The sequence below is a fragment of the Diorhabda sublineata genome, chromosome 3 (assembly GCF_026230105.1).
Source record: "Diorhabda sublineata isolate icDioSubl1.1 chromosome 3, icDioSubl1.1, whole genome shotgun sequence".
Lineage (NCBI taxonomy): Eukaryota > Metazoa > Arthropoda > Insecta > Coleoptera > Chrysomelidae > Diorhabda > Diorhabda sublineata.
Genome location: NC_079476.1, coordinates 3,506,467 through 3,520,119, shown reverse-complemented (window position 1 = coordinate 3,520,119; position 13,653 = coordinate 3,506,467). Strand labels below are relative to the sequence as shown.

The 13,653-nt window shown below is 33.5% G+C and overlaps 2 protein-coding genes across 4 annotated transcripts in view; one reads left to right on the top strand and one right to left on the bottom strand.

Moving 5' to 3' along the window:
- The window catches only part of LOC130442164 (probable beta-hexosaminidase fdl), a 156,553-nt gene that overhangs the window by 57,634 nt on the left and 85,266 nt on the right, over nucleotides 1-13,653 (top strand). The window lies entirely within an intron of this gene.
- LOC130442169 (uncharacterized) overlaps nucleotides 10,306-13,653 on the bottom strand; it is a 99,807-nt gene continuing 96,459 nt past the window's right edge. Inside the window, exon 5 of the mRNA XM_056776265.1 lies at nucleotides 10,306-12,690. Coding sequence (XP_056632243.1) covers nucleotides 12,511-12,690 — 180 coding nt within the window. The 3' untranslated portion in view covers nucleotides 10,306-12,510. The remainder of the gene's footprint in view (nucleotides 12,691-13,653) is intronic.

The window sequence follows — 13,653 nt, the reverse complement described above, 5'->3', positions numbered from 1 at the left end:
TTGAAAATTTCCAAAGGATTTAAATCACGGCCTCTAGATGGCCAAGCAAACTCACTTCCACGACCAATCCATCGATGCCGAAACTTAAGTATTGACGAACTTGTAAAGAATAATGTGGTGGTGCTCCGTCGTGCAAAAACCACATATTTTGTCTTGAAGCGAGAGGGATATCCTCTAGAAATTCGTGTAAATATTCTTGAAGAAAATCTAAATAAAGAGGTCCATTTAAATTGGTTGGCAGTTCAAAATACCCACATATTACACAGCACCAAATGTTAACCTTAATTTCGTGCTGAAAATGTGTTTCCCTCATAGCATGTGGATTTTCAGAATCCCACAAATGATTATTTTTATAATTGAATATTCCTCGTCTGGTAAATGTTTGTTTACAAATTTGTTATTGTTACATATTTAAGGAATAATGAAATTTTTTTATGAAAAAATTAAAATTTATTGAACTTTTTAGAAACAAATAATTCGATAGCCGATTGAGTTACACGAATCAAAGAAGAGTAACTTTTTTTGTAGAATTTAACGCTTTTTAATATTTTTTTATTATTTTAGTTGTAAGTTTAGCCCAAACAAAGTTTACTTTGATTTAATTAACACAAACAAGTGTAAAATTGCCAATTTTCAAAGAGAAATTGTGAAAACATAAAAAATTATTGCGAAAATCAAAATTTAAACTTTGAACACCCCGTATCTTGGAAACCAGCAATATTTGCTTAAGGCATGTTGAGCAGAATCATCATATTTTGAGGTCTAGAATCTACAGAGATTGGACATTCTTAATGAATCACCCTGTATTTCTGTCTTCTATATCTAACTAGGTGCTTCTTCCAATCGCGTTAATATTTTTGTTTTTGAATCGCCTGTCTATCATTTAAAGAAATTCCTTCCCTGTTGAGTAATGGCCCTCCTCCACTCCTTTTTGTTAATACATATTTGCATTCCATCCTGCAGTTTGTTCGAGGATTCCTATTTGACTAGCGAGTCCATGTCTACTCAGTCTGTGTTTCATTATTTCGGATGGACTTTCCACGCAGAGGCGTGTATGCCATGTTTTAATTTCTTCTGTAGTTTATATGCAGATTGATTTTGGAGAAGTTGTTTCTCGTTGTCTACGGGCTGGTTCTGCTAGTTTTGCTGGTTAATAGGTCTCACAACAGTAGAGGTCTTCGATCTAATTGGTTGAGTTTAACTGAAGCATTAAAAAATAGATATTTACGTAATGCGGTCCATAAGCTCTTAAACCTACCATAGAAAGAAAGGTAATGAATGAAAAAACTGTTTCCATTTCTCAATACTTTCCAGATCGTCTGACTAAATCTTCTACACCACTATAAAAACATGATGAAGTCATAATTTTCGTATACTCCCTGTTTCACCCCTTAACTGGGGCTTTAGTTTTGCGAACAAAATAAAACGGCCAGAGCCAAATCAGGGCTCTATGGTGGATGATCAATCTTGTTGAAGCCACATTCGTGAAAAGCAAAGCAGTGCATTGTAATGAAGCAAGCGTTCGTCTCGACTGATTTTGCCTTTTTTCATTAATTTTTTGAAGCAATGCCTTATTGAAAATAATATGCCCCATCACGGTTGTATTTAATCAAAAGGATATTCTCGTAGTTCAAAAATGTTGTAGCTATCACTTTTTTTGGAGCTTTTCGTGACTTTTGCTTTTCTTTAGCTTGTGCTCTTCTTTCCGATTCCACTCCATCAAATCTCCCCTGGAAATCGTATCATAGTAGAAGATCATAGCTTCATCATCCATTATAACTGATAGGATCACACTTTCTAGACCCTCGTGGCAAATTTCTAAAAAGCAAACAAGAGACATCTTCAAGCAACTATAAGAAACAATAAAATTTAAATAGGAATGACTGTGAACATACAACCGCAAGTTAACATAATATCGCCAGAAAGTTGGATTTTCTGTCGTGGGGTATATATGCGAAGTGAAGCATCCAATTGTATCGCTGCGTGTTTCCAAAATGAACTGCGGCCGGCGAGATTTTGACTAGAGAATCAGGCCGCAAGTTAACATAATATCGCCAGAAAGTTGGATTTTCTGTCGTGGGGTATATATGCGAAGTGAAGCATCCAATTGTATCGCTACGTGTTTCCAAAATGAACTGCGGCCGGCGAGATTTTGACTAGAGAATCAGGCCGCAAGTTAACATAATACCGCCAGAAAGTTGGATTTTCTGTCGTGGGGTATATATGCGAAGTGAAGCATCCAATTGTATCGCTACGTGTTTCCAAAATGAACTGCGGCCTGCGAGATTTTGACTAGAGAATCAGGCCGCAAGTTAACATAATATCGCCAGAAAGTTGGATTTTCTGTCGTGGGGTATATATGCGAAGTGAAGCATCCAATTGTATCGCTACGTGTTTCCAAAATGAACTGCGGCCGGCGAGATTTTGACTAGAGAATCAGGCCGCAAGTTAACATAATACCGCCAGAAAGTTGGATTTTCTGTCGTGGGGTATATATGCGAATTGAAGCATCCAAATGAACTGCGGCCGGCGAGATTTTGACTAGAGAATCAGGCCTAGCGAAAAATTTCTAGACCCGGATAATCGATTAATTTTTATATAGCGCTTATCTCTGCAATATTATGAATAGCTATAAAAATACGATTTTGAAATCAAAACATTCGAACTACATCTATATTTTATCTTAAGATCTAAATAAATTTCGTAATTAATCAATTCCAATTTACATCTTACATCCGTCATTTTTGGTACAATGATATAGAACGGAAACATTAGGGTGGTCGTTGGAAAATAAATCTTTTGCGACGCCCTTCAAAAAAGTTTTTTTAAAATCAAGATGATACGTGCCTCTACGCGATCTAAGTTGATTTTTCGCTATAATCAGTTTCTTCTTTATGTCCGTAATTTTAGCAGTACAATTAACGACATCAAAAATAAATTCTCATCTGGAACTGAATATTTTTGTGTCTGCCCGATTGCACGTTAAATCATCTTATTACTTAAATTACCGTTTCATTTCAAAATGGCACTTTTCCCAATTGCCTTAAGACGGCTATAATTATAGATCTGCCTAAAGGAAGATATAAAAATCAAGCATCGAATTATGGCCCAATTGCAGTCCTTCCCACGTTGTCTAAGATCATGGAAAGTTTGTTTTTCACTTCTAAAATACTTACTATCCATCAATTTTGGATTTTAAGTAACAAAAGCACAAATGATGCTATATTATCCCTTATAAATAATGTCTACTCTAGCCTAAACAGCCTCCACTAACAAGTTTTTTTGTGATTTTTCTAAGGCTTTCGATTGTGTTAATCATATTTTAATTAACAAATTGTAGTACTACGGTTTCAGTGGTACAATTCACTCATGGTTTAAGTGATACCTTACCAACAGAAGTCAGCTTGTCGGGTTTGATACAACGATACCTTCTTGACGTTGTTGTTTAGGGCTTGTGGATAATTCCTTGAAATAGGAGTTGCGGTTTGCCGCCTTATCTAAAAAATTAAGTTTCTCCTGTTTTGCGCTGAGATCAGTTTCCAAAGAACAAAACTTATCCACCTCCTTAACAGTTTATTATACCCTTATCGATTCGCATTTCCGATATGCTCTACCCTTTTGGGGTACGTGTAGTGCGATTCAATTTGAGCGAATCTTCAATATTTCATTCAAAAATTTCCCAGTTGATCCAGTTCAATAAACAAATAAAAGATATTGAAAATGACATTTTCATTTTCAAATTACATTAGTACAAACCTTAGTTTAATATTTAGATTTATTCAATCAAAGCCCCAAGTAAGCTTTCTTTCGTATTTATAATGTCTTTTCTTCTATAACCATCCAAGATTTGAACGAAGAATTGTTTTGCATTCTTGCGTTAGTTTAACGTTTAATTAAATTAGATCGTGTAAAGGCACGTGTTGCTTTAAATTAAAAAAAATTCAAGTATTTTTCAATCAAAAAGAAGCTTTTTAGAGGACGTTTCAATACATTTCATTTTCAAGATCCACCCTTGGGAACATATATATATTTAATAAAAAATAATAGAGTGCTCTATCTTAACTTACTTATGAGTTTGTCCTAATTCAAGTGGAAACATTCAAAATACAAATTCAGTATTTTATTAACAATGACACTGTTGTAAAAATACTGATATTATTTTTTAAAATCAAAAATAAGGTTTACTATAGTTCAAATAATGTGATACCAGGTGTCTCAAGGCACTACCTCTTTCTTTTTATAACATAATTATATAAAAAACAATTGCGTTAAATGGTAAAAGTAAATAAATTATATTTATCACATTCAACAGTCACATATTTAACATTACATCATGTGTTTAACTATAATACCTTTGATGCAATTCAAAAAAGAAAATGACAGCAAGTCTAGTTATTTCCTGCAGAGTCCATGCAAGCTGCAAAGCTTATTAATACCATTTTTGTACTGACGATCTTAATCATGGTTTGTAAAACTACAAATGTGTTATTTCAGGTCATTTATTTTGTTAGATTTTATTCGATAAACTATATGTTTATAATATAAAAGTTGATCGAAATGTTCTACAACAATATCTACAAGATTATGAGATCTGTTTAACAGAACATGTTCAGGTGAATCATGTACAAAAAAATGTGAATAACTTTCTTGCAATGAAGAAAAATATGGTGATTCGATTATGTGAATAATGATTAACCTTCAGCATACATTCATACCCCAACTACCACATGACTGTCAAATGTATAATACCGGTTATCAAATGGCGGAAATATTATCACAGATGTTCTCACTTTCTTAAACCATAATCGACTTAAAAAAAGGTAATCCGGTCTCTAGGATAGATGAAACAACTGAAAACTATATAAAAACATATTTTCCACGATTTCGCCGCAACATCGAATCTAATAAAACTACTTGGTGTAATTATAATGAAACTAGAGAAAACTATAAATTTGGCTATAATATCTTGAACTTTATTTTGTTTGCTGAATACATTTTTAACTGCTACCACTACTCCAACACTCACAATTGAACTTCTGTCTCTGGAGACGATAATTTGGTAATAGAAACGCTCGTGACAACGTTACAAATAAATTGAGATAATATGGTTTGTCGTCCTAACTTATCAACTGTCTCAGTAACTTTATCAAAGATCCTCCAGATCGCTCTCGATAAACACACCTCCGAAAGGTTTGAAGTAAACGCTTGGGTGCATCTTTTCATCTACTTTCTCTCTCCTGTACATCAACGATCTCCTCGACAAAACTACAAACCCGATTTATAGCTTCTGCCGACGATAGCACACTAGCCAGCAACAAATCACCACCATCAATAGATGTTGAAAACATTCTAGAATGGCGTGGAAGCGATCTGATTTTTACAGGCTAGCACTGCAGCTCAGTATTTGGTCCTGTCTGGACATAAAATATCACCATCACCGTAAATTCGTTTGTTGGATGTTGGAAACAATATGTCCTGGCATAGTCACGTGGCAGAATTAACTAAAGCAGCTTAACATCAGCTTAGAATCATCTTTAAGACCAAAAAGTTATATACTCCGCAACAGATTCAAATCCTCTACAAGGCCCAAATTCCTCCATGTTTAGAATATTGCTAGCACATTTGAAACTTCCAAGCATACCCAGGAGATGCTTGAATCAATACAGAAGAGAGCATTTCGACTTATAAGAGTTGATTAAAGACTTGGACAGTTTAGAGCATAGAAGACGTTCAAGATCAATATCCACAGGCATCTCCACATGGCAGGTACCACTGGAATTACTCGATTGTGAAAGAGTTCACTATATTGTGCCTGCTTTTTACATTAAAAAAATTGTGAGTGTTGTAGAGGTACTAGTAAGTTATATGATTCCAACTTACTTATAATGTTTAATAATATTTTCTCTCCTTAACATAAACCTATGGAAAAATTCCGGATACTATGGTCATGAATGAATATTTCTCAGTAACATTAAATACTACTTGAAGAATTATTTGTGCGAATATTAAAAAATTATTTCTGCAAAAATTCAGACATATAATTCTAATCAAATGAATCGTCATTTGAAATAAAGAGTTTACCAAAAAATTTCACAAGTAATCCTACTAGTTTTCTGCTATAATATTTATTATTACATTATATTTAGACGCCCCATTATAGACCCTGTGTATAAAAAATTAATTGCCACAACTCTTAAATGCGTTAAATGGTTTCAGTTGGATGAAAGGTATGACTAGAATCACGAAAGCGTCTCTAATTTGGTTTTGATTTTCTAAGAATTCTAAAATCACCTATTTCCTGGCTAATATTAGTATGAATATTGAATTACATCGTTGAAGAACTTTTTGTTTATATTGACATACCAGGTGGCAGGCAATTACTTGGACTGGTTTCGATCTGGCTCTAGTATTTTGTTCAAGTAATCACGAGGGTTGTTTCTTTTTCAACTTTCAACCAATGAGCTGTGTAGAAAAGATTTTTAATCAAATGTAAGTTACAATGCAGCTTATTTCTTTCTTTTCATATCTGTGAACAAGCTTTCCTATACCTTCTTCATAATATTTAGTCGCAAATGATTGGAAATCACTTTTGACGGTTTCTTTCAGCTCCATGTCAGTTTGGAAGCGCCGCATTCCAAACCGCTGCTTCAGTTTAAATAAAATTTCACTTACACGACTGTTGTGAATCAGAATAATTCCAGAAGTGAGCTTGTCTCTTCGTTTGTTGTCAATATCTCTCCGTAAGCTTTATTTTTTGATCCAAGCTACTTATTTTGAAAGTTCCTTCGAATTTTTTTGGTCTCATCGAAGAATTTACGTGCACCCATTAAGCAAGTCTTGTGGTTGTCCTTCAACATATTTGGAACCGAGCGAGCGCAATTTTTTTTGTAGAGCAACTTTCGGAAATTGCATCGATAATTCACTCATGATGAACCTTGAGTTTCCCTAACCGCTTGATCAACTCACTGAACAGTGTCATCTGTAGCGATAGACATGCCTCCTTTACCCTTTCATCAAGAACATCAGTTTGACCATCCTTAACTTTTCGACACCAGTAACGACAGCAAGAATCGAATAACATCTCGGGAATCACATTCAGCGGGACAATTAATATCGACAGTCATGTTTATGTGACTGCAACTCAACAGGATATGACCTGTTGAAAATGCTAGTGACAGAGCGTTGAGCAGGGAAGATGCGGAATCGCCTACTACTCACCTGCTGCATTCCTGGTCTTCAGACTGTACGATCGGCGGTTGAAAAAGAAAACAACCCTCGTATATTCGTAAAAAAACGTTGTATAGTGTCATCTTACTTGATTATAATGCTTACAAACAACAAATACCATGAAAAAATTGTTTATAAATATAAGAATAATTCACTTTTGGATATACGAATTATTTTTCTATTATTTATCATTTTTTTTTCTACAGTTTCACTTCTAATTTAACAGTTAGTTATAAATAATTGATTACTGCTATTAGATTTTTTGTTCAAAATGAAAATCTTCATAATTGTGAATAAACAAAAAAAATACTTTTAAATCAACGGTTTAATTTTAAAAAATGTGAGCTCATCATTTCTACACGTGCTACATCAATTCTATTGTGTGTGAATTAACCAGATGCAGATTTAGCTTCATTTGAATTTATACCTCTAATCAATTTGGTTACGTTCACCCGCATCTCCTGTTCCTGATTGTGACAATTAATTTTTATTGTTTTTTTTTTATTTTTTCCATGTTTATTAGTCAAGATTTATATTCTCACTATTTTAATACTCGTTTTCAAAGTTATCAGTGATATGATAATGAATCATCGATAATTATTCTACCAGTTGTTCCAAATTCTAGACGGTCGATCTCGAAAACATAAAGAGACGATTGAATTGTCACAAAATGTCGAATCTAAGGAGTTATCGAAGTATTTAGTTCCTCATTATTCAACTTAAAACAAGTCTGCTAGGATTTTTGATTCAGTGCTTTACATAGTCATTTAAAGCAGTATAAAAAAATATCCTTCATTACTATAATTATATTTAAGCTTTAACTTCACAAATCACATATTTCATTGCGGCAAAAAATTAGGTTAGAATAATTGCTTCCTATTTAAACTGTCGTCATTGTTACGACACAATATAATTACAATTGTTTTCAGTACGAGCCTGTAAATTTTTGAGAACATCAAATTTGAAAAGAAAAACACCAAATTCAGTATAAATAGCTTGTAACTGCTTTATTAAATCAACCACACACCATTATTTTCGAAAATTTCTTTATATGTCTTGTATCAGGTACTTATTGACTCTGTTAATGTAATTCTTAGCAATCCAAGTGAAAACGTCTTCAATAATTTCAGTTCTGTTAAAGTATCATTGCATTTGTAACGGGAAACTACTCGATTCCATTTCATTTATTTCTCCGGTGATCGTCGTGCCATTCAGGAGATATCCTATGTTATTGCGAAGTATTCCTTAGACTGGTACCTATGATAAGGGATACATTTTATGCCCTCTTTGATTAGATATATCAGTAATGAAACACTGGTCATCTAGTTATTAAGAAATACTTCACCACTAACCCCAAGATTGTTTGTAATCGTAACAAAATCTCGATGCTCCACTCAATACAAACACTTTTTAACCTCATTTATGTGGTTTCTTGGGGTTGTGTTGTTTCAAATTTATTCGAGCTTTTGTTGGGATGATTCGCTCATCAACAGCAAGGTGTTCTTCTTTGGGAACAAGAAGGTAACATGATGGTTTGTAGTTCCAGACTAAAATTCAAAAATCGTAACAAAATCTGGATACTCCACTCAATACAAACACTTTATAACCTCATTTATGTGGTTTCTTGGGGTTGTGTTGTTTCAAATTTATTCGAGCTTTTGTTGGGATGATTCGCTCATCAACAGCAAGGTGTTCTTCTTTGGGAACAAGAAGGTAACATGATGGTTTGTAATTCCAGACTCAAAGTCAAAATCGTAACAAAATCTGGATACTCCACTCAATACAAACACTTTATAACCCCATTTATGTGGTTTTTTGGGGTTGTGTTGTTTTAAAGTTGATGGAGCTTTTTTGGTATGGTCCCCTAATCAACAGCAAGGTGTTCTTCTTTGGGAACAAGTCAAAATCGTAACAAAATCTCGATGCTCCACTCAATACAAACACTTTATGACCTCATTTATGTGGTTTCTTGGTGTTGTGTTGTTTCAAATTTATTCGAGCTTTTGTTAGGATTATTCGCTCATCAACAGCAAGGTGTTCTTCTTTGGGAACAAGAAGGTAACAAGATGGTTTGTAGTTCCAGACTAAAATTCAAAAATCGTAACAAAATCTGGATACTCCACTCAATACAAACACTTTATAACCTCATTTATGTGGTTTCTTGGGGTTGTGTTGTTTCAAATTTATTCGAGCTTTTGTTAGGATTATTCGCTCATCAACAGCAAGGTGTTCTTCTTTGGGAACAAGAAGGTAACATGATGGTTTGTAGTTCCAGACTCAAAGTCAAAATCGTAACAAAATCTGGATACTCCAATCAATACAAACACTTTATAACCTCATTTATGTGGTTTCTTGGGGTTGTGTTGTTTCAAATTTATTCGAGCTTTTGTTGGGATGATTCGCTCATCAACAGCAAGGTGTTCTTCTTTGGGAACAAGAAGGTAACATGATGGTTTGTAATTCCAGACTCAAAGTCAAAATCGTAACAAAATCTGGATACTCCACTCAATACAAACACTTTATAACCCCATTTATGTGGTTTTTTGGGGTTGTGTTGTTTTAAAGTTGATGGAGCTTTTTTGGTATGGTCCCCTAATCAACAGCAAGGTGTTCTTCTTTGGGAACAAGTCAAAATCGTAACAAAATCTCGATGCTCCACTCAATACAAACACTTTATAACCTCATTTATGTGGTTTCTTGGTGTTGTGTTGTTTCAAATTTATTCGAGCTTTTGTTAGGATTATTCGCTCATCAACAGCAAGGTGTTCTTCTTTGGGAACAAGAAGGTAACAAGATGGTTTGTAGTTCCAGACTAAAATTCAAAAATCGTAACAAAATCTGGATACTCCACTCAATACAAACACTTTATAACCTCATTTATGTGGTTTCTTGGTGTTGTGTTGTTTCAAATTTATTCGAGCTTTTGTTGGGATTATTCGCTCATCCATAGCAAGGTGTTCTTCTTTGGGAACAAGAAGGTAACAAGATGGTTCGTAGTTCCAGACTAAAATTCAAAAATCGTAACAAAATCTGGATACTCCACTTAATACAAACACTTCATAACCTCATTTATGTGGTTTCTTGGGGTTGTGTTGTTTCAAATTTATTCGAGCTTTTGTTGGGATTATTCGCTCATCAACAGCAAGGTGTTCTTCTTTGGGAACAAGAAGGTAACATGATGGTTTGTAGTTCCAGACTCAAAGTCAAAATCGTAACAAAATCTGGATACTCCACTCAATACAAACACTTTATATCCCCATTTATATGGTTTTTTGAGGTTGTGTTGTTTTAAAGTTGATGGAGCTTTTTTGGTATGGTCCCCTAATCAACAGCAAGGTGTTCTTCTTTGGGAACAAGTCAAAATCGTAACAAAATCTCGATGCTCCACTCAATACAAACACTTCATAACCCCATTTATGTGCTTTACTTGTTTTCGGATTCATGATTTTTTGACAATTTTGCATTCATTAGGAAAATATGCAGTTTTAATACTGCATGGAATATTGGTGTAGCTTTATTAGTAGATTGTGTAGAATAAAATTTTTTAATTACGTCTTTTTAATTCATTTAATTGAATTTTTTTTGATATTTATTATTTAGACTATTATTTGTTTCTTGCGTCATTTCTTGAGAAGTTCCCATAGGAAAAGATTTAAATACAATTTGCAAGTGTTGCTTGAATAACTATTGCTTGATCCTTATTAGTTTTTGCCTAGTCTCTATCTTTATTTTTAATGGGATGTTCAGCGTCGTATTAAGTAGAGGAGTCCTGGAGTTAAAATCGACTCGAGGCGCACTTAAATAAATCAAAATTATTTCGAATTTTTGTAAACTTAATATTTTTAGAAAAAAATGTAAATTTTGCCACGGATTCAATACTGCTTTTTAAATAATTCAAATTAATATTTTGCAAGGCCTCTACCTGTCTGAGGCCTAGGGCTTCAGCCCCCCTAAACCCTTCCTAAATACAACGTTGGGGATGTTCCATTTATTGAGGTTTCAAATATTTGAGTGGTCGGTTGTTTCGATCTAGATAATTTTGGAAATGTTTACTTTTAATCTCGTTCATGAGTTTTTTATGCACTGATCGTATTCAAAATTGACTTTTCTCTCAAATTTTATAGTTTTTGAAGGCCTATATTTTTATAATTCATAACAAATGCTAGCATCCATTTATCAACAGAAAATCTTTTTCAGTTAAAGTTTAAAAAAGAATTGTAATTGAAATTTTTCAAATTTTATTCATATAATCTATTAAATTACAACTCAAACTTGTTAATGTTCATGAAATGAGCAGTCACTTTACGTGGTTGTTATTTTGAATGTTCAGAATTGGAAAACGCCAGCTTCTCTATTCCATGTTTTCGTGAAATAAATGGTTGAATACTTTTTTAAATCGCTAGTTATAGCGAAATTTATTAAAGAATTTGGAATTTCTGTAACCGTTGGTGATATTCATACTGTCTACACTACCACTACACCAACACTCACAATTACACCGACGGACGCGCGTTTCGATAATCAAGTTATCGTCTTCAGAGTTTACCTTCAGTCTCTGAAGACGATAACTTGGTGTAGTGATCATGTAAACTGTGTATTGAGTGAATTTAGATAATAATCGTGGGTTGATTAGGGACATAATACTCCTTATAGGGAAAAGTTGATGTTAGATCGACTTTTTGATCTTATTTCAGCGGACTATTAGTATTTTTGATTTTGATTGATTACGGCTATAGAAAAGTGTATGAAAAGTAGTATTGAAAACACTCATAATTATATTATCATGACTGATTACGGATTAAATTCGTAATCCCAACTTAGTATATCTAACAAAAATTAAATTAGTGATTGATAGAATTCAAAAAATCTAGGTCCGTATTTAAAATTTCGTTGGGTGTACGATTCGTCAGATGGATATACGTTGTAAAAAAAATTCTAAACATAAGTTATTTCCATTTATCTCATGAACAAAAGGAAAAATTTCTTTATCTGTTTCCGTTTTCGGTTCGAATTTGGTGCAGACTGGACGGTAAACAAATATTAAAATGATTTAATGTTGTGCATCCCAATATGAAATCCCAATATAAAACGCATTTGTTCTATGCATTAAAAGGATAATATATATATAGATAAGACTGTAAAAAACAACTAGGTTAGCTGGTGATGATATCAGTGAATATTATCCAAAAAACTTCTTATTGTTTTCAATTTTTTGGTCTATATAATTTAACGAAAAAACAATCACTGATAACTCTCAACTTATGGTCCAGTTTAGTATAAAAATTATGATTTAAAACTCTTTAGATGCTGCACTGCAGTCTCATAGCTCGGTAGGCCGCTGTCATCTTGTTTGATGTTTTGTTGGTCATTAGTATGAATTGGAACAACTGCTTCATACGCTGGTGGCGGACCAGGCGTAGATGGTCGATGAATTTCGTTGCAGAGGTCTTCTGATACCAGCCACTAAACCAAAAATGCAGTTAGTCATTACACACTTTAAAAAATGAAACTATATATGAAAGAATGATGAAAAATCCAAACTGAACATATTGATTGACTAATAAGGAGAAATAGCACTAGTAATCTGATATTTATTGTATATTTGGAAATTTCTATGGATTCCTTGATTTTCAGTAGTGACTACTAAGCTTTAACCAAAATCTTTCTATTCTCCTATTTGGCATTTTCCCTATTTGTTTTGTACACCAATAGAAATTTCAATAATAAATTACGTGAGAAGTATTCAGGGAGGAGAAACCCATAACTATATGTTCTGCAAAAACGTTAGGGAATAGATTTATTAGATTCAACGAAATGTATTGTGAAACTTACTGAGGGATTCTAATAAATAATGTTACATAATCTAACCAGATATAAAGGGGTCGCTAAAATCCCAATTCATTCTTTGGCATTCAAACAAAAGTTTTCTGAAAAATGAACTACTAAAAAGACGTTTTATATAATGAGACTTATTTCAACTTAATAATTCCCCAGTGAGCTCTCAACTTGATTAACAAATTCTCCTTTTTTGTATCGGTGCTACATTTTCCCTCTAATAATACAATTGGTTGAAAAGTAATTAAGTCATTGGTTCCCTTTCTTCTTATGACTACAGATGCAGAATCCTACGTTGATTTTTGTATAAGCACGACCTGACGTCAAGAAGTATCCTAAGGAATTCATATTTTCCTTGTTGTCCCTCCATCTGAGTCTAGAGGCTCTTTTTGACTGGGTTCTCTTTCCATATTTGTTTGGTCTGGCCTCTTTAAACCTGTCCAGCAAACGCAAATCTTGAGTCTAAATGCTTTGCTGATCATCCATTATTTTTAATAATTCGTTCCGCGAGGATTGCTACTTAAGTTTTGAGATATGGCAACACTGATTTGAATATGTCAAATCTGACATTTTCATCATATAGTTTGGAAT